At 47.4% G+C, this 26,672-nt stretch overlaps 1 protein-coding gene across 4 annotated transcripts in view; it reads right to left on the bottom strand.

Annotated features, from left to right (window-relative positions):
• Positions 1 to 3,618: 3,618 nt before the first annotated feature.
• LOC135823747 (uncharacterized) overlaps positions 3,619 to 26,672 on the bottom strand; it is a 47,860-nt gene continuing 24,806 nt past the window's right edge. For 3 of the 4 annotated variants that reach the window (XM_065336587.1, XM_065336590.1, XM_065336588.1), the window contains one exon: positions 3,619 to 5,178. In XM_065336587.1, the coding sequence (XP_065192659.1) occupies positions 3,849 to 5,178 (1,330 nt within the window). In that variant the 3' untranslated portion in view covers positions 3,619 to 3,848. Of the gene's footprint in view, positions 5,179 to 11,275; positions 11,634 to 26,672 lie in introns of those variants that run through there. The other variant, XM_065336589.1, reaches the window with a different exon arrangement.

Raw genomic sequence — 26,672 nt, 5'->3', positions numbered from 1 at the left:
GATCCCCATCAATGCAAGTGACTATTGCAACCATTTCTTCATGATACCAATCAACTTGAACCTGGATCGACAGGTGGACAATCAAAAAGCTCGAGGTAATCTCACGATTGACTATCAGTTCAGCGCGGTGACCAACTCGCCCATCAGACTACCCAGTCATGCCGACACCTCGATCAAGATCAACATGCTCTGTATGGATCAGTACGTGTACACCATGGATAAGGAGAGGGGGATCAAGAGCGAAGTAGTTTGAAGAATTTCTCTGTGTTAAGATAAAGATACGGTGCACATGGAGATGTCTGTGAGACATGGATGGTGGTGATTTAGCTACGCATCAGCGATTCGCTACTGGTGGTGACTTGAGCACAGTTCAGCGCCAGAGTGGTAGTGGTTTCATTAGCTGGCTCGGTAATCTGATTGGACTCGGACCTGAGTTGCAGAAGCACATGTCCCAACCTGCAAAGCGTGAGCTGTCGATGCAACGTGGTGGATTTCCCTGGGCCCTAGCTGGACTCTCTCTACTACCGATGCTGCTGGGAAAAGGTAAAAATGGTGAGGGTGGTGGCAACATCATCGTGAGACAGATGAAGTCGATGCGTGACCCCATCATGCAACGTGGTGGTCTGTCCATACCCCCTGGTCTCTTGGCCAAGGGTCTGTCACTGTTGAAATCCATGGGCATCCCATTGGCCATGGGTGCACTTGCTTCTGTGGGTGACAACGTGGTGGATAAGGTCTTTGGTGATGGAAAGGCAAAGCAGAAGAAAGCACGCACGCATCATACTATGCGAAAAGGCAATCGGAAGACATCTCGCAACTCATCGCGAGTCTCAGGGAGAAGAGCCCACCCCACAGTGCGAGGTGCGACACGTGGGAAAAGAACAACAAGGTCTAGGAAGAAGCGTACAGCGAACCTGGTGAGTGAGCAACTTCAATCCACCGGAAGACGCTTGTTTCAAAAAATCAAGTCGAAGGCCAAATCCAGAGTGAAATCCAACATCCATGCAAGACTGTCGAGGAAATCATCTCCGAGACGACGTGCCACCACCACCACCACCACTAATACACACAGCTCACCATTCGCAAGTAAGATCAGAGAGAATCTGAACAGAGCAAGCAGCAGCAACACCAGCAACTCGGCACACATTGCACCCACATTCAACATTTGATCACATATTTCTCCTCCTAGAAGTAGTAAGCAATGGACTTCAAATCACTGTTCGCACCTAGTCGAGGGGCTGTAACTTCTACAGCGACGAGGCGTCATGCTACCCACCATCGTCATCACTCTCCTCCCCCTCCTGCTCCACCCGTAATCCAACCGGCGAGGGTGCATCGAGATTCTCACGCACCACCACCCATATCGGGATTGGAGTACAAACGAAAGGGGTGGTTCGAAGAAATCCTACCCGCTCTCCGCGGGTGGGGTCAGAATGTGTTGTTCCTGGGTCAGAGCAACATGGGCAAGACATACTTCCTGAAAAAGCTTCTGAACAAAGTTCAACCGGAGCGACTGGTGATCATCAGCAACACACCTGCAGAGCAGTATCGTCTGGAGGGGGTGAAGAGCTTCAAGCACTACAGCACCCTCCCTGAGAACATCGAGGAAATGAACATCGAGCCGCACACGTATGTGATCATTGATGATATTCGGGTCATGTCACTCAAGCACGGTGATCAGCGTGAGTGTCTCTACAAGTTCTTCACCATGTACAGTCATCACTACAAGCTGAACGTATTCTTTCTCTCACAGAGCTTTGATAATATCAAGGATATGAAGATCAATGCCAACTTTCTCTATCTATTTCGCTTTACCGACAAGAGCAACATCAAGCGCTACCTGAACACTCTGTTTGGTGGGCAGTGCATCAAGTCTGGTCTCGTGTTTAGACTGTACGAAAAGCTTCTCACTGCATGCCAACGCCCTATACTAGCCATTCACTGCTCACGCAACGAGTATTCCACCTATTGCAATGATGATACATACAAGGTTCTGTTTGAATAGTAGATTCTCTGAAGCCAAACGTACGTGTGATAGTTAACATTGCCGATTGATGAATTATTTTCTACATCTGCGATTGTGTAAAATACACCTTCCTAACCCACCGCCCCATCCTTGTCAAATTTGGTGTGTGTTTACCTCGCATGTGAAATGTAAGGGTGATTTTGGGGTGTGTGTGAATAGACTGGTGAACAAAGCAGAAGGGGATTGATTTTTGAATAATAATAAATTCTCCTTCTAGTTAGGGTAATCATGGAGCGCCTCACCGTTCGATTCAGTAAGGGTCTCCCGAAGAGTATCACCCGTACTGGAGGATCTGACGAGAGTGCTTTCATGATCCCGAAAACGAAACGATTGAAGACCCTCGAATACATGCAACGACACTCGCAGTACATTGTCAAAAGAAGAAAATCATCATGGGATGTTGTGGGTACACTACCATCATCATCATCAACCCGACGCCGTCGCGGTGTGTTTGAGGGTCGTGGTGGCGGTAGCAGCTATGGTGACTTTTTGAGAAATGCCAAGAAGGCATTGGAGTACATACCGGATCACACGTTGGTTAGACTATCACGCGGGGAGCTTCAAAAGCACCCACACATCAAGAGCCTGTATGAGCGTCACTTCAAGAACAACCCCGACCTCATCAGCTATGATTCCGTTCTGAATGTGATTGCGTCTGATCTTCTCAACTACGATGCAAGCACTGGGGCGGTTCGAGAGTCCATCGCCGATGTGAGGTTGAAGAAGAAGATGCCCACCTCTACTCTCTCGTTAAGCATCACCAAGGACTCCGACTTTGATCGCATCCTTCTACAGAGTCTCTCAGATGAACTAGCACGGCGAAACATTCCCATGGTGTTTGTGAAAAGCAGCTACTTCACCGCTCGTGCGCAACTGCAACAGCTTTTCCAAGACAACCCAGCCACGTTTGCAGGTGCTTTGGAGTCTGCACGACAACGTGTGGAGGCCGTGATCAGGAGAGATTACATGACGCTGGTGAATGAAACGAATCGCATCTATTTGTCAAAGTATCCTTTCGAGAGGATTGCCCTGCGTGATATCGGACTCTCTACACTCATGCCCGGCTTCTCCAGCTTCCAACCCAAGCTGCAGACTATCATTCAACTATCTCTCGCAACCCCTGGATCGGCAGGTCACAAGTTCAAAGGATTGGAAGAAATGTGGCAGACATATGCCGCCACACTGGAAGCACAGCTTATGAATCCGGACCACTTCATGCATGGTCTGCACAAGGTGTTCACTAACGATACAGATTTTGTGATCTCAGTCTTGAAAAACAGTAGCCGCTCCCTGGCTAAAGTCTCCAATATACTCAAAGGAAATTCCTTGTAATAGCAATAATAGGAGCACACCCAACCTCGTGGAATGGATGTACCGCTGAGCAATGTGCACATCGAGGATTGCCTGCGACATGTGAGTGGTTTTCGAGGAGTGTCCAGCTACGATCTTCTCCCTCACGCTCTCCAGGATGGAGAGTTTTGCATTGTCAACACAGACAACGTTATACCCGTGTATGACCCACCTCAGGGTGGACACCACTGGTTGACAGTATGCCGAGAGCGAGATCGCGTGCTCGTGTTTGACAGTTTTGGACGCACGCTGAAAAGAATGTCAAGTGGAAAGGCTATCCGGATAAGTTCAACACATGGATCAGCACCAATCAATGGGAAAAACTCTAAAGAAAACTACTTGCTGATTATTCTAACAAATAATTCATTGGATATTCTAACATGGAGATTCATTGCATCATCATCACTATCTCAATATGTATGGCTATAGCTGTATGAAAATCAAGTCAAAATCTCAATGCTCAGTTCATTGTTTACTGTAACGCGTGCGAGGGTTCAATGCGGCGATGACCGTATGCCAGCGTGGATACACCATCGGGCTGAATGTATCTTTTACTGTCGAATGGCGAGAGTGAGGTCTTCGTAACTGTTTCGGTGAAGATGCGATGATCGTGGCTTCTCAGCGCAGTCATAGGGTGAGCAGAGGTGCGTCTTTCTGTTAGACAACGCTCGTAGTCGCGGATGGTGAACTTCTTCGTCACGCTTCTTTTGACGCCCTTGGCCCGCTGTCCGCTTTCCTCACCGTTGTATGAGTAAATCTTGGAGCGTAAAGCTACGAATTCACTCATCATTTTTCCGCCTAGCTCGTCTTTAAATTTACCTACTTTCTTCTTATTCACCTGGCTGTATAGCGGGTGATCTGTGGGGTAGTTGCTGGTGTCGTACGCATCCAAGTCGCTCATCATGTCCGCGTACAAGTCATCCGTTTCCAACTGGAGGATGAGGGAATCCGTATCGGTGTACAGCAGTCGCACACGCTCGGCATAGTGAGACTTGTGATTGAAATAGTAGTAGCGATACATCAACTCCTTGCTGAGATCTAGTACACTCATTCCGATGTACACGGGCTTGTTGAGGGAGACGCGGATTTTTCTGTTTTCAACGCCGACGAGGTCATTGTCAAACATGACGTGTCTAACATACGTCGGCTTGGCTACGGCTGTGAGGATCCTGTCCTCATCATCGTCTGCTCGCAGCAAGCGGATGTTCACTCTCCTTCGCACATTCTCCATAGTTTTGCCAAATACGGCATTGTTCATCAGCTTGAAATAGTCTCTTTCAAAGTCGTTGGCAGCTTGTTTGCGAAGCTCTGTGTTTAGCTCGATGTACGGCTTCATCCAAGCTTCCTGCTTGAAGCGTAGTACACGGTGTACACAGTCGATGGTTAGTCCAAGTTTGGAATAAAGCTGTAGGTTGCGATAGTGGAGCACATACCGTTGCTTGCGCATGAGATGAGGGACCAGTTTAGGTGAGGATAGTCCGGTGATCGACATACTCTTCATCAGGTCGCGTTGGTATGGGGAGAGCATCTCCTCGCTGATGGTCATCTTCTCCGGTGCTGGTGGGTAGTCGTTGAGCAGGTCGTGCAAGTGATCTGGTACGGTGAGATCGCATTCAATCATGTAGCCTAGCGAGGCATCGTCCGCTTGAGTGAGGATGCTATCCAGGAGCTCGCGTGTCGGTGGGCACCACTCAAAGTGCGATACTGGTAGATGCTGTGACATCGCCCAGCCATAAAGATTATTGGCATCTAAATACTGGAGATAGGTGGATGGTTTGGTCTCATCATAACTCTTCATGTACCTGTTGCATGTGGGGGGTATAAATACGCATGCACGCACACATACACATACAGACAGATAGACACATAATGAATATACACACAATGTAGAAGAATGACTCAACTGACTACACACACATACTTTACAAAAACACATACATGTAGCCGATTGTTGCGAAAAATCAGCGATTTCCCGATATTATCCACTGTGCAGCTCGTAATGCCACTCAAACCTTACATAATGCTCCTTTTGTTCCAATCTAATGCTCCATAATGCTCTGGTGCTCGGATACTCTAAGTCTCGTAGTGCCGAATATAATGCCGCCATTATCCGCTGGACCCTACTCGATAGCCTCCCGCACGTAATCATTTCGAGCTGTGCGCGATCTCTGTGCCATCCGTGTTATCCCTCGATTGATATAAAAAGCCAAAGTGGGCTCAATATCTTCATTTCCAGTTTACTTTCGGATGAGGAAAGTTGGGATTTCATTTCTTCTTGCATTAGAATACCTACAATTCAAGCTGTAGTGAGACGTCCGTGGATGATGGCGACATCTGGGCACAGTTCTATCTTGGGGAACCTTCATTGGCTACCGCCCGGTGCTGAATTATCGTTCTCTCAGCAATCTACGCAACTACCAGCATCGGCTTCAAATTTCCAGAATCTTGGAGGCGGACATTCTCCAGGCAGGGATCAGCGAGAGCCACTGTCAGCAACACAGACGACCGGTTCTTATGAATGTTTCGACAAACACTGCGATGCCATATTTCAGAGTGCGGATGAGCTAAAGCGTCATGTCCGAGGAGTACATGCAGAACGGATACACCATTGTGAGTCGTGCCCGTTTAGTTGCACCCGAAAAGACAACCTAGTAACCCACAAGCGTTCTCATACGGGCGAGAAACCCTACCCCTGTGGTGAATGTGAGAAGTCTTTCGCACGGAGTGACAAACGGGCGCGGCACTGGAGGAGTCACTCTCGACAACGTATTGCTATGTCGGCGAACGAACATCTGACCACCCCACTGTCAATGCAAGCGGGTAATACGGGCGGCAGCGCACGATCCCAAACCTTTTCACAAGGTGTGTCTTTTCACCCTTTCCTGGGCGTAATGTCAGTGAATCAAAGTGCAGGGATCAACGGTGAACTCTTCCATGGTTATGAAGGCGGAATCTGTCCCACAAGTTTTGCCTTCCATCCACAAATCTGTCAACACACAGCCTGGATCACATCCCTCACAATGTAGGAGAAAGTGGCTAAGGTAGTCCCTCAGCTGTGCAACGATGGGTACTCACGGCCCATGACCAAGCGGCGATAGCAGGTACATGCATGGAGCACTGTAGCTTGGACTTAAATGCCGAGCTTGTGAACCACTTACACAAAGAGTGCCAAAGTCCGAGGATGAAGGCTGATGAGAGCAGTGTCTTAGCTGTTTGCTCGGCAGTCTCGGCCTTGGTGAATCCATTTGTTGTGGATGATGGTACATACTCAAGCCTGATAAGCATTTCATCGTGTGTCGAAGCCTCCGATAAAGCTGCTAAAGATCTGCTGAGTGCGATGGCTATTGGCGAGGAGTCATTCAGGCTGTTTCTTCATGAGCGTCTGACCTCCAATCCACCACTCAAGTTCTTTCGTAATCCCGCCAAGAAGTTGAGTCTGTCAACCTTCACCATTGAGAAGAAGAAATCGAGCGGAAAAGCTACAAAGAAAGCGGCTGACTTGCAAGTCCTCCAAGCTGATCATTCGGTATTCAGCCGCATCGCCCTCATTGCGCAGACACGTCAGATGGATCTACGAGAAGTCCTCAGGTATCCTCTTGGATCTCTCCCTTGGTCTTTAGCAACGCAAAGCGGTGCCCTTAATAAGACGAACAAGGCAACAATGATGCATCGATGCAAGTTCCATTAACTGTGATGCGCTGAGTTCGATCGGAGAGATAACTAGTTATCCAGGCGAGTAGGGAGCCGGAGACACCGTGAGCACGAAGTTTGGCGATGAGGCCCTTGTGCCACATGGTGTCAAAGGCCTTGGAGAGGTCAAAGAAACAGATGCAGGAGACCTGCCGCTGGTCTTTTAGAGAGCAGAGGTCTTGGATTATGTGGGACAATTGCAGGGATGCGTTGTCCTTAAAGGGGAAGTATACCCTAAAATCAAATTTTCACCAGTTGTAGTCTTCGGGGTGCTGAGTCGAATGGTCTTGGTCCGAGGAAGCTGAGACGCTCCCTTCCTACTTGAATCCCAATCGAACTCGCGCACTTCCACCGAAACTGGGTGACTGCGCCCTACTAGATGGGGATTTGTATGCAAAATGTCACTAAAAGCGCCATTTTGTTCTTATAAAAGCACGGATGACCGCGATTGGCCCATATGTTGTAGTCTTTTGGACGCTGAGTCGACTGGTTTTGGTCCGAAAAGGCTGCGATGCAGCGTTCCTCCTTTATTCCCAATCGAACATGGTTGAACAAGCGGTCACGTGCTCCTGCGTACACCAGTCAGCTGGTCACCGTGCCTGCAGGGTACAACTTACTAGCCTGTTTGACCTTTTTTGGGTGCAGTCCTGTCACTCGAGTTGAACTCGAGTTGAACCTTGGTGTGAAAGTTGTCGCCTGCTGGCGCGGTGACCAGGTGATTTGGGCACCCAGGAGCACGTGACCGCTTGTTCAACCATGTTCGATTGGGAATAAAGGAGGAACGCTGCATCGCAGCCTTTTCGGACCAAAACCAGTCGACTCAGCGTCCAAAAGACTACAACATATGGGCCAATCGCGGTCATCCGTGCTTTTATAAGAACGAAATGGCGCTTTTAGTGACATTTTGCATACAAATCCCCATCTAGTAGGGCGCAGTCACCCAGTTTCGGTGGAAGAGCGCGAGTTCGATTGGGATTCAAGTAGGAAGGGAGCGTCGCAGCTTCCTCGGACCAAGACCATTCGACTCAGCACCCAGAAGACTACAACTGGTGAAAATTTGATTTTAGGGTATACTTCCCCTTTAAGACGGAAGCCAGATTGTGAGGGGTGAAGAAGAGGAGAGAGATGGTCATATAAGCGGTTGTACACTTTCCTCTCTAGCCTTTTGGAGACACAGGACAGGAGGGACATTGGTCGATAATTAGACGGGTTGTTCTTGTCGCCTTTATTCTTGTACACTGGAATGACAGTGGCTGACTTCCATAATGACGGGAATGTTGCAGAGAAGAGGGATAGGTTAAAAGGAATGGAGAGTGGGCGGGCAATTAAAGGGGAAGTTAAGGCAAAAATTAAAATTTCACAAGTTGTAGTCTTCGGGGTGCTGAGTCGAATGGTCGTGGTCCGAGGAAGCTGAGACGCTCCCTTCCTACTTGAATCCCAATCGAACTCGCGCACTTCCACCGAAACTGGGTGACTGCGCCCTACTAGATGGGGATTTGTATGCAAAATGTCACTAAAAGCGCCATTTCGTTCCTATAAAAGCACGGATGACCGCGATTTGCCCATATGTTTTAGTCTTTTGGACGCTGAGTCGACTGGTTTTGGTCCGAAAAGCCTGCGATGCAGCGTTCCTCCTTTATTCCCAATCGAACGTGGTTGAACAAGTGGTCACGTGCTCCTGGATGCCCAAATCACCTGGTCACCACGCCAGCAGGCGACAACTTTCACACCAAGGTTCAACTCGAGTTCAACTCGAGTGACAGGACTGCACCCAAAAAAGGTCAAACAGGCTAGTAAGTTGTACCCTGCAGGCACGGTGACCAGCTGACTGGTGTACGCAGGAGCACGTGACCGCTTGTTCAACCATGTTCGATTGGGAATAAAGGAGGAACGCTGCATCGCAGCCTTTTCGGACCAAAACCAGTCGACTCAGCGTCCAAAAGACTACAACATATGGGACAATCGCGGTCATCCGTGCTTTTATAAGAACGAAATGGCGCTTTTAGTGACATTTTGCATACAAATCCCCATCTAGTAGGGCGCAGTCACCCAGTTTCGGTGGAAGTGCGCGAGTTCGATTGGGATTCAAGGAGGAAGGGAGCGTCTCAGCTTTCTCGGACCAAGACCATTCGACTCAGCACCCCGAAGACTACAACTGGTGAAATTATATTAATTTTTGCCTTAACTTCCCCTTTAAGTACCTCAGTTTCCTGAGAATCTCACTGGTGATCCTATCTGCTCCGGGGGATTCGTTCAGAAGCAGCCTTGCGATATACTTGTAAACAGTCGATGAGGTGATCATCAGGGAGTGCAATGTAGTTGCTGGTGGAGGTAAGGAGGAAATAGTGGGAATAGGAGCATCAGGCTGTGCCCGGGGAAAATTGCGGAAAAAATCGCAAAAAACGCGGGGAAAAACGCGGCATAATATGGCATAATTTGCGGTGAATTTGCGGTAAATATGCGGTAAATATGCGGTGAATAATATTGATGTGCGGCAATTTTCAGTGAGTATGTAGTGAAATCAATCAGTTACAAGTCTCTGGTGTAAGCACTCGTCATATTTGAGTAAAAAGCCGCCACGATGAGACGTTGCTGACCGAACAGTGCACTGTGTGTACGTGTAGTGTAACAAAAAAGTTCAAAAAACGCGGGAAAATCGCGGAAAACGCGGTCTTTTAAAAAATCGCAAAAAACGCGGAAAAAAACGCGGCCGCGGAATTGCAATTTTCCCCGGGGACAGATCAGGGTCAACTTCATGACAGTTGACCCCAACTGTCATGAAGAATCATTTTTACTTTGACTGGATTTCAGTACAAGTTTAGGGTTCACGGATTGGCATGCTAGCGTCGCCAGCTACATCATGCAAGTGACAGGCGCGTGCATATACTGTACCACACAATCGGGCAGTGCTCAAATCGCATTTTCCCATCAATATCACTCACTTTCAACTCTACGGGATTCATTACGGTTGGCTCAAACTGCCTGAATTTTTGAATCCACACGCACGAAAGTCGTTCCAAGACTTCCACCGTTCGTATTTTTTCAAACGAGTTTCGGGTTTTCTAGTAACTTTGGCCAAAGTTCGGCTAAAAAAACAGGGGGAGCCGTTGCGTTTCCGTAAAATATTGAACGGTAGAAGGATAGCCAAGGTCGAGAGCAAAACAACAAGCCATTATTTGTCAAAATCGAACAAGAAACGGCTCAGCGCATCTATTTTCCGTGCACGCGCGCGCGCGCGTACTTTGGCCGACAAGGTGTGCAGAATTTCTGAAGAAGAATAACAAGAGCAGTAGCGCTCGGAACAGCCGTGCTGGATACTTCCAATCCCGACACGATGAAGCGTGTTGGCTGTCGTGAGCTGCTGAAACGACCATGACATTTCTTTTTCTTTGTATACCCTACATATCTTGACGTGCCCTTGCTCAGTTTCGGCCTCTTTACAGGAAGAATATTTTCTTCCTTGGCATCAGCGGCCAAGCAGCAAGAAGAGAAACAGATCGAGATTTGCAGGGCAAACAAAGGATGCGTGCAGCTACATCTAGTCAGGTTCGATGCAGCTGCGCTTTGCCAGAACCTCAGCAGATAAGAAAAGACGACAGAGTGTCTCAGATGGAACTGGATCTTTCGCCAAGACCGCCACCGCCGCCATCATCAAGTCCAGGTCAGTCAGAAAAACCGAAGCAAAAATGCAAAGCCCGAGTGAAGTGAAGCCACTGAAGGCTGAAGCCAAGGAAAAATTCAAAAAGTACGCTCTCCGGCTAGACTTCGAGTCGATATTTTTTTACTTCGATAGGCGCTGTCGCGGCCTGTAGCGCGCGTCCATAATCCAAAATGGAGGCGCACGTGATGGGTGCTTTTAGTGGCATGCCGTGAACCCTAAAGTTGTAGAACTGCAGAATCAATTTTGTAGTATTTGGGCAACCATTTTTCTTCAAACGCTCTATTTGGAAAATAGATTTTTTTTAAATACATGTCGAAATTGTCAACAGATACGTTGACCTCATGCAATGAGTGATATGCGAACTGTCATTATTATTACCATAATTAAAGTATCATTATGTCCAAATTCCACATCTACCCAAATCGGAATACTTGATCACGTGTTCAGTACTACACGGAATGTTTAGAAAACGGCAGGGAATAGGAATTTTATAACGAGAACTCCAGGCCAGGGTACTAGCATACGAACAAAACAAGATAAAAACTCACCAATATACTTGTAGTAATTCATATCGGTGTAATATTCACGACAAGCAACGAGGCATTGGTCAAGCTGCTTTGAAGTCTGGTTGTTCAGGTGATACAAACGGGCTCCCCGTTGTTACTTCCAGCAGCTTCGCTCTCCCTGCGACAGCGGCTATCAGCCTCTCTCTCCATCGTCGACAATTATCACAGATTCAACATTCTACATTTATCAGCACTTCACTGGGTGAATATGTCTCGAGACAAATTAAGCGGATCAACAACGCTTTGCCGGAGATAAATTCTACTCTGGAGGACCTTCAGGCTGAAGGGGTATAGAAGACGGGATCCCTCACGAAGTTGGGAGAACATAGAAACAACCTCCTCTTCGATTGAAAATTAGCCAAAAAGTGTGTGAAATGTAGGTGCGCAGGCGCATTTCCACTGGCCAGCTAATCCCTTATTACGTCACAAGAATCGCTAAGAATCGCACTTCGTCAATCAAGCTGCAAGCAACATCTGTCAGCCCCAGGGAGTCGTAAAAGCCCTGGTCAGCCCGTACCAATCCGCGATATTCATGTTAAAACAAAATGGCGTCACGATTTATTGAAAGTGGTATAGTTGGTGGTAGATCGTTTCTGATTCGAGCACCCGGCCGGGTGCTCGAATCAGAAACGATTTGACAGGTGTGGAATTTCTCATCTGTAAATCTCAACAATGTCAGAAAATACTTTTGGAGAGGCGATGGAACAGGGAAGGGAGTCTGGCTTGACCCACCCAGCAGGAATTCAGAACCTGGGGGCGCTACAACACAAGCTACAGTACGCAGTAAAATGGTCGTATTTCCTTCGGATTTTTTATTTGAAAATTGGGTGCTCGAATCAGAAACAGCAAACTCGTCAGATCGTCTCCGATTCAAGCACACGGGTCTACCATCGTCTACGCTTGGTGTGGCAGTTGAGGGCAGGGAGTAGTTTACTTACTACTTTATTTTTGAGAGCAAGATGGTCAGCGGAGCCGCAGATTCGGCAGGTCGTTGGCAGCACCGTACAGGAGACCCACATCCTCGAAGGACCCAGCAAAAAGTTGGTCGCGAGTATTTCAAAAACCGTTTACCGGGCAGCGCTGAAATTTGGCATACCGTTAGCGGGCCGTATGTTGATGGTATTTGTGAAAACTAAACGAAATCGGAATAAGTTTTAGAAGGCATTGGCGCGTCGTCCAGTCCGACATTTTCTTGTAACTGTGGAGTACCGGCAGGGTTTGAGAGGTTGCTCGTGCTGTGAACCCATCTCTACTGCCTGTCTCGTCCTGGAAGTGCCGTCTCGCCGCTTCCTTGCTCTACAGTCACGCCGTTATTTCGCTTTGTTTCGTGGTGCAGCTCAAAACCTGCCCAAACAACTGTGAGCTCGCAACATGGTATGGACAAATTGCACCACTCATGCTGGTTCACTAAAACCGGGATAGTCGAGTAAGCGAGTTCACTCCCTGGGCCATGGCAAGATCTTGCAGCATACAGGATAGACTCATCACCGTAAAGTCCACTACTGTGCATTTCTAAACCTTCCATATAAGTCAGATAAAGTACATCAAGCAGTGAATAAAGCAATCAGAAAGTATAAAATTCCGGTTAGAGTCGTATATGAGCACACTGGTAGCCTGAGGCGCACATTGTGTCGCTCCGCCCTCGTTCCTCCTCTATGTGTCAAGGCTGCAAATCCGCTACAACCGAAAAAGAGAGGTCGCCCAAAGGGGCCGTGTATCTCGTGTTTATCCGGGGGACAGGATGTATGTATGCAGAAGAATGTTGTATATCAGCTGAAGTGCAAAGAATGTCCGGAACAATATGTTGGTGAGACTGGCCGCTTTCTGGAAACTCGCCTGGAAGAACATAATGGTGAGGCAAGACGCCAGGAACTCGACAAGCCATGGGGCCAACATTTTCGTACCACTCACCCTGGATGTAAGCTTAACTATGCGCAAAGTGCATTCTCTGCAGTTGAAGTAATAGGAAGAGAGCCTGATCGAGCCCGTCGCAAACTGCGCGAGGCGATTGAGATTCATGATGCCAAGCCCCATGTGAACATAAGCACCGGATGGGATTTGTTGTGAATTTTCTCAGCTTCCCCTGCTGCTACTTCAATATCACTGAATAATTATAATCTGAGGCGGGTCACCCAAATCCATTCTGTTCCTGATGCCTCGTCGCGTCCCTGGTGGTAACAGTTTGGCATGGAAGTTTAACCTCATAGTGCATTGACTCATGGGGCTCCGTGCTCCCCTCCTGTGCTAGAATTAACACCATAATTATTTGGCATGTACCCTCACTTCGTAGAGCACAACGGCGCGCTCTTCTTCTCCGTGATGTGCACAGTTGCACCTTCTCTCTCCCCCCCCCTCTGTATAGAGGTGACATAACTCGCATCATTTTATTTTTTGGCGCTACACTCTGCGTAACGCCATTCACAGAGCACAATGCGCGCTACCTTCTGCTGCTTCTCCTCCGTGATGTGCTCGTTACGCCTTTTCTCTCTCTCTGCCCCCCCCCCCTCCTGCATACTAGGTGACATAATTCGCATCTTTTTTGGCGCTACACTCTGCGTATATACTGCTCTTGTGTGGCTTCCACGGTATTCATTGTTATAACCTGACGATGGCCAAGTGCCGAAACGTTGTAAAAATAACGGAACTGGTTCGGATGTGATGTGCAGCGCTATGGGAATGGGTGTGTCCACCCAAATTCTTTTCACAGATGAAGCTGCAGGAAACCTCAGCCCTTCTTCAAAATTAGAATACCGGTACCTACAATTCAAGCTGTAGTGAGACGTCCGTTGATGATGGCGACATCCGGGCACAGTTCTATCTTGGGGAACCTTCATTGGCTACCACCCGGTGCTGAATTATCGTTCTCTCAGCAATCTACGCAACTACCAGCATTGGCTTCAAATTTCCAGAATCTTGGAAGCGGACATTCTCCAGGCAGGGCACAGCGAGAGCCACTGTCAGCAACACAGACGACCAGTTCTTATGAATGTTTCGACAAACACTGCGATGCCATATTTCAGAGTGCGGATGAGCTAAAGCGTCATGTCCGAGGAGTACATCCAGAACGGAAACACCATTGTGAGTCGTGCCCGTTTAGTTGCATCCGAAGAGAAAACCTAGTAACCCAAAAGCGTTCTCATACGGGCGAGAAACCCTACCCCTGTGGTGAATGTGAGAAATCTTTCGCACGGAGTGACGAACGGGCGCGACACTGGAGGAGTCACTCTCGACAACGTATTGCTATGTCGGCGAACGAACATCAGACCACCCCACTGTCAATGCAAGCGGTTAGTACGGGCGGAGGCGCACGATTCCAAACCTTTTCACAAGGTGTGTCTTTTCACCCTTTCCTGGGCGTAATGTCAGTGAATCGAAGTGTAGGGATCAACGGTGAACTCTTCCATGGTTTTGAAGGCGGAATCTGTCCCACAAGTTCCGCCTTCTATCCACAAGTCTGTCAACACACAGCCTGGACCAGCCTGGAGGCGCTAGGCTAGCCAAGCATGCTGCAAGGGCCAATTATCAAGCTGCCATGTGGAGGAAGTCGCTATCAGCTAAGCCTGAAGTTCCCGAGCCTCAAGGACGGTTATATTTATCGCCGGCGGAGCGAGTGATGCGAGAAATGATTTCTCGCGCAACAAAATTATTTTTCTTGCGAATATGGAATCTGATGTTTTCTCTTTTCGTTGCTGTTCTTTTTGCCCGACTCCTTCAGTCAGTTTTTGGTGTCTCACCAGTGTCCCCACCCTCCCACCCTTCACGTCTGCCCATCTTCTTCCATTTCTTTCTTGGCTGTAGACATGTTGTGCCTGTTTTTATGCTGCCATGTTGCCACTTGGGGTTAAACGCCCAGTTTTTTCCCTCATTCGTGCGTCCGTCGGCGCGAGGGTTTTTTCCCGGCTGGCTTGGTCCAGAGAAATTAATCTGACGGTCCCAAGTGGTGCTTGTCCTGGCTTATTTATGTTAGATAAATGAATGTACTTATTCTTTCCTCCTGAGGTCTGTCCCCCTGTTGTTGCTCCTAGTTTTCTTCTTCATTCCGGTTCACATCTGGCTGTGGCCTACTACCCTCACTCTGTGTGCTCCTGCCTCTGTTGTCTGGTTCCATGTCGTTATGTCGGTGTACGTGGAGCGAGAATGGTGAGAGATTGTCAATACAGAGGTTGTCAGAACCGGCAGTCCTAATTTGCAGCTACAATTACACATACATAGCGTGGTTTCCAAGTTGGAACAAGTACAGTGAAACTTCCTTGATGTAGACTTTATGTAGACTTTATTTGTGTGTGTGTGTGGGGGGGGGGGTGTGCATGTAGGCCTTTCCCAAAGGTGCTCTTTTAATTCGCACTTAGTACTTTTCGCATCTGTCAAAATATGCTGAAAAAGTGCTCTTTTTTCAGTTAGAACAGGCAACAAGTGCTCTTTTTTCAGTGAAGCATAGCCATGATACATGTACATGTACATGTTCAGATTTGAACCCGAGCTGAGAAGTGAATACTCACTCTTCAATTGATGGGTCCACGAATGGCAAAACAGGAAGTAAATTTCAAAAACCCACTTTTTCCACATTTTGTACACCGGGTACAACTTCAAGCTTCACCAACTTGTTACCCCAAAAAAACGGCGTGCTGAGGCACATCGAGCACTCGGAAACTGTGATCGCATGCATGAGCAAACCGATTTTAGCACTTTGTCTGCTAAAAAAGCTCAAAAAGGGCGATTTTTACCAAAAAACGCAATAAAGGGCAAAAGAAACGAGCTCTTTCAAAAAGGGCCAAAAGTGAGAAAAAAAGGGCGAGCACCTTTGGGAAAGGGCTATGTGCGTGAATGCGCGTGTGAGTGTATGTGTATGTGAGAAAAGGAAGAGAGTGTGGGTGTACGTGTGTGTATATTTTTATTTTTATTTATTTCAACATCTCAAGACTCGGTGGAAACAACGGCCAATGTTAAGAGAGTGGGTGATTGCCAACCACGGCGATAAATAAAAGTAAGGGAAGGGAAAAAAGAAAGAGTAGCAAAATGAACAGCAACAACAACTCCGTAAGGAAAGATAATGTCAAATAAAAACAGTGCAAAACACAGAGACGCAAAGGACATGTGGATAATGAGCTATTTATGTCGTAGTAAATAAGGGGCGGCACGTATCTTAAACAGGCGGAGTGAGGTCAGATCCTAAACTTCTCTGGGTAGAGTGAGCCAAACAGAATAAGCAACAAAGAGAGGGGAGCGCAAAAGAGTGGATGAGTTACACTTAGGGAGTAAGAGCGAGTTTCTAGTTCTTAGAGAAGAGAACCAATTAAAACACATGAGATGAGGTGGGCACAACTCAAGCTTAATAGAATGGACAAGAGAAGCCAGGTGTGCACTGCGTCCATGTGATAACGGGGTTGTGCGAGCGATTTTATAAAGGGCGGATGATGAGAGCATGTAGGGTTGACGGAGGAGAATTTTCTTGTGGTGTATTTCAAGCTTTGCAGCAGCGGAAGAGGATAATCCAACCCAAGACGTATCGGCATAATCAAATATGGTGGGAGGGAGGAGCAGTGGGGGGAGAGAATTCCTAAGGATATACTTGATTTTTTACAGACTAGTATATTCGATGTGGGGTACCCAAGAGAGGAATGGACAAGAGAAGCCAGGTGTGCACTGCGTCCATGTGATAACGGGGTTGTGTGAGCGATTTTATAAAGGGCGGATGATGAGAGCATGCGGGGTTGACGGAGGAGAATTTTAAGGATTTTCTTGTGGTGTATTTCAAGCTTTGCAGCAGCGGAAGAGGATAATCCAACCCAAGACGTGTCGGCATAATCAAATATTGGGCGAAGGTAGGCTAAATAAAAATGAAGCTTGCAAGAAAGTGGGAGGTAGGAGCAGTGGGGGGGGGGGGAGAGAATTCCTAAGGATTTACTTGATTTTTACAGATATATTCCACGTGGGGTACCCAAGAGAGCGCAGAGTCAATCACAATGCCAAGGTGTTTGTGAGAAGACACTATGTCAATTGGATTTGGAAAGTTGGCATGGATGAGGGTTGTGAACTCTGGCTGGGGCGGGAAGAGCATCATCTTTGTTTTTGATACATTCGGGGACAATCTCCAGGACGACATCCAGGAAAGAACTTCCTGAATGCCAGCAGGCAAGTTGTTTTTCAGGCCAGTGAGGGAAGCTGATGAGGTGAGAAGGGTCGTGTCGTCAGCAAACAGAGACGTTCCAGGGAAGACTGCAGGCAAATCGTTTACGTAATATATAAATAGTAGGGGACCAAGAATTGATCCTTGAGGAACGCCTGACAATACTGGCTCTGCAGCCGAGGATGTGCCAAGCATTGTTACGTACTGATAACGCCCAGAGAGACAAGATTTCAGCCAGGAGAGTGGTTGCTTACGTACCCTGAAAGTATGCTCGAGCCTGGCCAAAAGTCCTCGATGCCAGACGGTATCAAACGCCTTGGCCAAGTCAAAGAAGCAAATATCAGCAAGCGCTCTGTTATCCCTATGCTGGCACGCCTGCTGCACGATGCGGGTCAGTTGAAGGGAGATGGAGTCGCCTTTACGAAACCCAGATTGTGCGGGACTCAGAAACGGCGAAACATGCCTGTATAAGTGATCATAAAAGATGCGTTCACATACTTTAGACACGCAGGGAAGAAGAGAGCTAGGGCGGTAGTTTGCAGGTTCGTGGCGGGAACCTTTCTTGTGTACAGGTATGACTTTCGCTGTTTTCCATGCGGAAGGGAATATGCCCGTGGTAAATGACATGTTGAAAATATGGCACAAAGGGAATGCTATGGATGGTGCCAGGGCCTTGAGGACCCGGTTGGGGATGCCGTCGGGACCAGATGCCTTGCACGTCCGAAGCTTTGGCCACAGGGTCAGCCGCCTGCTGAGTCTCTGTGGTGAGTGACGGAATTTCCCGCGATACGTTTCGAATTCTTGCTTGTCTCACAAACTGGTGAAGCGATGGACGGTGTCTACTCTGCAAAGTAGTTTGCACTGAGCGGATATAAGCTCTGTACTTTGTCTGCGTCAGGATTTTCACTATATTTTGCTGCTGTTGGTATGCTTCATTGTTTTGTTGTGTTGGGTACTTCTTAAAAATGCTATAGAGATCATATTTCCACTTGATTGCTGTGCGGAGATGGGCATCAACCCAGGGTGGCTGACTGGGCCGTGGGCACCGTTGAGAATACGGCTGCTTTCCGAATGGCCAGAGGTGCTTCTCAAGGGCACTGTTGAGAATGGAAGAAAAGTGCGAAAGCGCATCATTGCTGGCACGCAGATGCCAGCTCCAGTCAATATCAGCGAGCTCTGCATTCACACTATCCCAGACGGAAGATGGCACGGATTTATAGTCATATTCCGGCTTTGCAGGAACATTCCGTGTAATGGTGTGGGCATGTGTGGATTTGGCATTTAAGTCCCCAGCTCTATTCTATATCATTCACGCCGGAACTGCTGCTGCATAACCCCAAGTCTGAAGCCTTGGCAACCTCACGCCTGCACCTGACTCTTGCGTTATGATACGCGTCGCCTATAATACTCCTCAGAATTTCCCACCTTGCTCCCCCTTATGTTCTGGCTGCCCGTTTTGGATCCATCCGTTGCCTGATGGTCGTAGTAATACGTGAAACTCAGAGTTGTAACAAAGCTTCTAATCTCTCTCTTGTGTAGACTTTATTGCAAATTTCAGCATATCAGTACCAATAATATGAATGCAAAAAAAGTATTTTTCACTCACAAAATTAATAATTTCGTGTTTTTGCCCTTGTTCTGCACAACTCCGTTGAACCTTCCGTCGTGGTCTTTGTTTTTCCTCGTGGTAGTTGCAGTTGCCCGCCCACCTACCCTGGTTTCTTGGTGGTCTTCCGCTGTTCATCTTGATAATCTATACCGATGTGTGTGGCTTATGATTATGACATACACCGGTTAATACATACAATTTCTTGTTGTTTCTATTCTTGGGTCCGACTGGCAGCGGGGCAGGAATTAATGAAATAGAAAGGTTTTTTTGGGCGAAAGGCGTGTTTTTCCTCTAGCCCGGTTGAGCAGTCGCGGCTAGGAATGTAGGGAGTCATTGTTTTCAGGCACTCCTCTGCTGCCTAGTCACCCAGTGTTCACCACTGGCTATGCTGTGTCACTTGATTTTGCGGTCTTTTCTCCCGCTTGCTGGCGGTTTTTTGACTGATTTAGATGGTTTCGGCTATTTATCTATTATGTGGCTGCGAGCGTGGTTTTTGCTCCCACTCATTTCTGGAAAACCACTACGGTGGTGAGTGTGATTGCTCCGGTAGCCCACTTCCCCATGTACTGAGCAGTTGCTTCGTGAGTGAAAAGTGTATCCTCATCCTACTGTTATTGAATTTTATATTTTTCGATTCAGTCAGGATAGCGCCGGGCGTGACACAAAAAAATAAAAAAATAAACATAGAAGGGAAAAGGAAATATAGATACGAGTTGAGAGTTACTCTCCATCACTGTAACCAGATATTATACAGTCAGAAAGTGCAACTATAGGCACAAAACTGACAGAGTACTGAGACATTCGACATCCTGACACCTAGCTTCAACACATTTCCGTAGCGCTAACCGACAGCCTTCCAACTTGGAAGGTTCAAGGTTATGTAAAGACCAAAGAGGGGAAGGCAAGCGCAACGAAAATGAGCAAAAGCTACAGTCCCAACGGAACAAAGAATGTCGATTGTAACTGGACTATGACGAAACCAGTAGGATATTTTGACAAAGCGGTCTCACTACAATTCGAAGCAGCAAAGCAGCACACCACCCAACTTGGGTGGGTCATAAATATCAAAGAAAAGTAAAAAAGGGGAAGCTTTGCGAAAACGAATTGAACTTCAACTCGTATCTATATTTCCTTTTCCTTTCTACATTTATTATTGGCTCAACATCCGAGTTTCAAATTGGACACCTGATGAGCCGTCACGAACCATACGGCGAAACGTACGTCGTGTTTTTTTATTATTTTTTTACTATTATTCACAAACCCAACTCGTAAAATAAATAATTATGTGGACAAAAACAAACAGCTACTGAGCAGGGGCTGCACTGGGCAGCAGTGATGGTGAGGTACCAAGGGCTCCACCGACCAAAGGTCTCGGCTTCAATGCCACAAGCACGCACCACGAAAAAAGAAACAGAAATGTAAAGCAAAGCTAGATCTAGCTATGGGGAAGTAGAATGGGTAAAACTACCGGTAGGTGTTCAGAAAAATAAAAACAAGATGAAAAGAGATTGTTTATTATCAATGTTTGGACTGATGTACAATGTACATGTCAACTTCATCAACCAAAACTTATGAACTTTTTTAATAGATCTGATACGAAACTCGCACAAAGAAGTGTAAAGAAAACAAGCTAAAAAACAGAAAAATAATAAGGCACCCATTTTGATAATCCAGGGGATGGCCCACGCCTGGTAAAAGAATAAACAGAGAAAAGAAAAGAATCATAACAAGTTTTTCCATGTATGCAAAACACAGCTGAGCACTCTGAGCAAGGCCAGGTACGCGGATTAGCGGGTCCGGCAAGCGACGAGCTCGAAAAATTACAGGGAATCTGTTGCCCAGTACCAGTTGCTGTCTCTCAGGTGTCGGTAGACCTTTGTTTTGAATGACTGAAAACGTGTTTTGTGTGGGCGCTGCGACAGCAGCCTGTCAGGAAGGGAGTTCCATGCGCCAATACAGCAGTACGGGAACGAACGCTTCACAACGGATGGAGCTGAGACAGGGAGCGTGTCTGACAGTTGATAGGCGTGGCTAGTGGCATTATTGTGCTGGTTCCTGGTTCTGGGGTTGGCTGGAGAAACGCGATGCGGTGGCAATACAGCAAATAGCTGAGGAGGACCAGTAATGAAATGCAATTTGTACATGCACGAGAGAGCAGCAACAGTCCGGCGGATAGCCAGACTGGTGAGAATTGCACCAGGGCCAATGATGCGCAGTGCGCGGCGTTGAACATTATCCAGACGTTGGATGTGGCTGGCTGGCGCGCCCATCCACACAAGCGGGGTATACTCCCTCAGGGGCCTCACGAATGCCTTGAAGACAGTCGTTCGGCCAGCTGGCGTTAGAATGTGGGCCGCTCGTCAGAGAAAGCCAAGACGCTGCTGGGCGCGGTTGCAGTGATATGCTGGTTTCCTCCGGTACAGGGGTACCACCAAGCAGAATTTAGGGCAGGTCTAGGTCAGTGCGTCGGAGGGTAGCAGTCATAGCCTGTGACTTGGTGGGCTCGAAAGCCACTTTCCACCGGCAACCCCACTCATGCAGGCGGTTCGTAGATACCTGCAAGGTGTGTGCAGCGTCCCGAGGGCACTGATCTGAGGATACTAGACTGCCATACGGTATAGTGTCGTATCGTCCGCGTAGGCCTCAATTTGATCAAGCTGAGCATTGCCATCAAGAACATCGGCAGCGTCATTCACGTATAATAGAAACAACGTAGAGCCCAATATACTGCCTTGGGGCACCCCTGCAGAGATTGGGTAGAGAGAAGAAATCTGACCGCCGACTAAGCACTGGAGTGAACGGCCGTCAAGATAAGACGATAGCCAGCTATGGAGAGTGCCAGTAATGCCGAGCTGCCGGACCTTGTAGAGGAGGTTCACGTGTGAGACCCGGTCAAAGGCGCCGGCTATATCGACTGCGAAAATCTCCCACAACTCATTCGTACTTTGGTACCTGAAATCAACCCTGCCACAATCGAGGTAAAGCGAATTGGCAAGCCATCTGGGGACAAACCAAGGTTAATTCACGTTAAAACCAATGCAGATACGAAGGCGCACCTCATGAAAAATCGTTTTGGCCTGAAGCATGGTGCACATAACGTATACGTTAATCATGACCTGACAAGAAAGCAACAGGAAACTCGACGCCGTACCTTACCAACATTCAAGAAACTCCGCGCCAATTGTGTCAAATGCTCCCTTCCACTTGACAGCATACTTGTGGAAGGTAAAACAGCTTCAGATGCAGAAATTCAGAGGTTACTGCAAACCAACTCGGCATAGGAACCCCGGGGATCTCCGAAGCAAAAAGCATGGCGAATATGTATTACCAACTGGTATAGACTCCTGAGTAAACAAGCCGAAGTATTGAACCTATTGACACAAGAGTCTCTGGATATTCTTTGTCTAACAGAAACGTGGCTAAATCCCACCATTCCTGATAATGTTGTAACCATACCAGGTTATAAACTATACCGAAAGGACAGAAGCAGTACATCCCTACCATGGTCACAGCTTGGTGGGGGTGGCGTAGCAATCTATGTTAAGGACCACTGGAGCTGCGAATTTCACCCAGAATTTACGTACCGTAGCTGCGAAATGATGACTGTTGAGATCAAGCATCCAAGCCGACCTTCGTATCTGTTTGGTACCGGGCCCCAAGACAACCTATAAGTTCTTTAATATCTACGCTCGATCAGCTCTCTGATCTGTTTGACCGACAAAATAGCGTAATTGTAGGCGACTTCAATGCCAAGAACCGAGCCTGGAAAGACACTGACACCACAGACTGCAATGGTAGGGCTCTGCAGTCGGCTTTCGTGAAGTTCTGTTTCAATGTGATGAATGAAGGGACTGGTACACGACCTAATCTTAGAAGCGGTCAAAACCCGTTGCTCGACATCATAGCAACCAACATACCAGACATTATACTCTACACACACACTTGAGCCCTTATCTGATCATTGTCCTGTCATTGCCTCGCTATCTCTCTGCACACCAACCCAGCGTCGAGAATGTCGACTACGCAGAACAACGGATTTCGCTAGACTGCGCATACTAATAGAACAGGAACCGTTTCTTGAGCGCATAATGGGGACTGAACTTGTGGATTCAGCTTGGAAAGCGTGGAAATCTCTTTTTCAGAATCTAGTAGACAGATCTTCTATCTTGACCAGTCAACAGGAGCGTCGAAAGCAGAGCTGGTACACGCCAAATCTACACAAACTGAAGCGGAGACAGAATGTACTGTACCGTGCCTACCTGCGCAACCCTCAGTGTATTGAGGCGAAAGCAGCTTATTGCTTATCGCGGAACTTTGACAGAAAGAATCTTTGAGCGGCCAGACACGCTTTCCTTGACCGTGAGGCTGCTAGTATATCAAAGAATTGCAGTAAGGGCGGATATGTATGGTGGAAAAATGCCAAGCAGTTTTGTAACATTGCTGGCAGCAAGTCGTCAGTCCCTGATCTTACAGATGGTGACGCCAGCGCCACCACAGAGCATGAACAATGCGATCTTCTTGCTCAACATTTTGCAGCCCAGCGTTCAGTGCCACCGGCAATGAATGGGCAACCCTCTCGAGCGCCATCATTAGGTGCTTGCACCACTTTGTACAGCATTTCTAAATTTAGTCCTGGTCAAGTCCATTACGACCTAACACACCTATCCCCCCGGAAAATCCACCTCAGCAATTCACAGGATACCGGTACTACGCTCAATGGCAGATTTACTGTGTGAATCCCTCTCATTCCTGTTTAACTTAAGCTTATCTACTTCGTGCTTCCCCAATTCCTGGAAATCGGCCTCTGTTACCCTATTATATAACGGCAAAGGAAGTGCCTCTTCACCAACAAATTATCGTCCTATTTCACTGCTGCATCCCGTCAGTCGCCATTTCGAATCCCGGATAGCACTGAGTCTCAGCAGCTTCCTGCATCGCAACAAATTAATATCACCGTCCCAATTTGCATATGTTCCACAGCGATCAGCAACGGACCAACTTATCCTGCTTACTCACCAGATGGCCCGTGTCTCGGATAAACACAACAGATAATTATGATTGTGCATTTCTTGACTTCAGGAAAGCCTTCGATAAGGTTCATCATCCAACACTGATTGAGAGGCTGAGTGCTATAATATGCTCGAAACTCAGTGAAATAGTTTGATTGCTACCTCAATCAGAGAACGATAGCTGTCATGGTTAAGGAGATGACCTCTCCCCAATATCTTTTGAATTGTGGTGTCCCTCAAGGCTCACATCTTGCACCCCTGCTGTTTTTAACCTACATGAATACCCTTCCCGACACATTGACCCACAGTGCTCCTTATCTATTTGCTGATGATGTTGCACTGCTCAACACTCATAACATCGGTTTACCTGTTGGTGAGAATTTGGCCAATTTCCAGTTGGATTTAACAAGCTGCCAGCGCTGGGCTAGAGGCATTCACGGGGAGTTTTCTGCGGCCAAGACCACCATGTTCTCCAACTATGCTCCTCCACCCTCTTCGTCTGTCCAAATGGACAACGTGCCACTCATGCAATGTTAAAAGTACCGTAATCCATCTAGGCGTAGAGATCAGCACTAATCTTAAATTCCAAGACCATTTCACTACTGTGTTCAAAAAGTTTCGCCAATGTGCAAATTTGTTATGCTTTATGGGCCGTCATCTATCGCATGCACATACTGCCCTACTCTACAAGTCATATGTACGGCCCACAGTAGAGTACGCTATCCCTGTCTGGTGCTTCAGACTTACTGCTAACCAGCTAGAATCGCTTGACATTTTACAAGCAAAGATCTGCAGATGCCTGCTGCGGTCTGCGAAGATTGATTTTGATCGCTATGAATCGAAGAATAATTTAAATAGGCTGTGTAATTTGGAATCCCTTCACTTGCGACGCACTTACATTTCCATCACCGTTTTGTTCAAGTATATCCATTGGCACCCAGATTATCTTTCCCGCTTTGACATCAATATCTCTTCTAGCACACGCCGACCAAACAAACTGATTTTCAATTCTCATTGCCGCATCTCTTCCTCTCTCTTTCGGCATAAAATCGGAAAGCTGTGGAACTGCCTTCCACCATGGCTGACATCCCAAGATTCACTTTCTAAATTTCAGCAGCAATATCGCTTGCACGTGAAAAGTTTTAAATTTGACTGTAGTGGTATATCCCTGGACATTTAAATTAATTGTTTTATTTTGAACAATCCAGCCCTGTGTTTATTGCTCATTTATGTAGCATATACTGTAACACGTGTAGTTTTCCTCACTGTTTATTTCTATTGCATGATTTGCATCAGGAGATCCCTCGACAGGCCATCGCCTCTGGGAGATCCTTTAATAAAGATTATTATTGAGAATTCGTGCCGCGCCACCTTCGCCAACGATGCCCACCCAGGCGTTATGAAGCGCCTGTAGTGCGTGTGCCGTGCCGAGACCTCTACGGAACCCAAACTGGTGGGGAGTGAGGAGCTGCTGGCGCTCAAGATGGTTCAACAGTTGGCGATTGACAATAGTTTCCATTACTTTGGACATTATGCATAATAACGGGACTGGGCGGTAGTTCTCCAGAACAGAGCGCTAGGACCGTTTGTGGATCGGTACCACGTTAACGGTCTTCCAAGATTCTGGTTGAACTCCGCACCTGAAACAGAGAGCGAATAGCTGGGACAAAGGCTTCGCAAGTTCTTTGGTACACTCTTTCAGGACCCGGGCGAAAATGACGTCAGGACCAGTCGCCTTTGATATGTCGAGTCGCGCTAGCAGACGGTAGACAGTGGCGGGGCGAAAATGAACGGCTGCGAGTGCCGGTGTACTATAGTAGAATGACCCCCCCCCCCAGCAGATGGACCCCGGGCATTGTACTATAATAATTATAGTAGAGTGACCCCGGGGGCAATCTACTATAGTACAATGACCTGGGGGTCGTTCTACTATATAGTAGATTGCCCGCTGTCATTCTACTACAGAGTCCACCAGACTTGTCGTTTCGCACGTGCAGGTAGAAAGGGATGGAGTTTATACCACAGATTCCACGTGGACATTATGGATTGTGGCAAGAGTCCGGGGTTATGTACTCTTGATTGTGAGAATATGTGGTGAAAAGTCCACAACATTTGTACATAGGTCGCGCACTTTTCCTCTTTAGGAGACATGAACATCCCACCTTGTGTTGGATTGTTTTTGTTTTGGAGTTGGAAGAAAGTTTGCAAGTTCAGTGTTCCTTTGCGTTTTCTGTGTGCTCCTTGCTCCTTTTGGATTATTCAGGAGTTCAGGAGTTCACGAACCTCTACTAAAATAGCGGCCGAGGGGGGTCGTTGTACTATATAGTAGAGTGACCCCGGGGGCAATCTACTATATAGTACAATGACCGGGGGGGGGGGGGGCCTTCCACTACGGGGGTCATTCTACTATATGACACCGGTGCTCCGGTTGCAACAAGGTCAGGTAAGTCGTCAGAAGTAAGATCCTGGCCAGTGACACTGCACTTTACATGAGTGTGTACTTTTACCGGTACGTATAATGTACGTAAATGCATTGCTACATACAGCGGACAAAGACTTAAACTTAAAGTGCTAAAAGTGTTACGTGTCCACAAAGCCATGTACCCGTACAATGCCTTCCACTTAATAAAAACT

Source organism: Sycon ciliatum, chromosome 8, assembly GCF_964019385.1.
Source record: "Sycon ciliatum chromosome 8, ocSycCili1.1, whole genome shotgun sequence".
NCBI lineage: Eukaryota > Metazoa > Porifera > Calcarea > Leucosolenida > Sycettidae > Sycon > Sycon ciliatum.
Note: the sequence above shows the minus strand (reverse complement) of the source record. Positions and strands in the feature narration are given on the sequence as shown.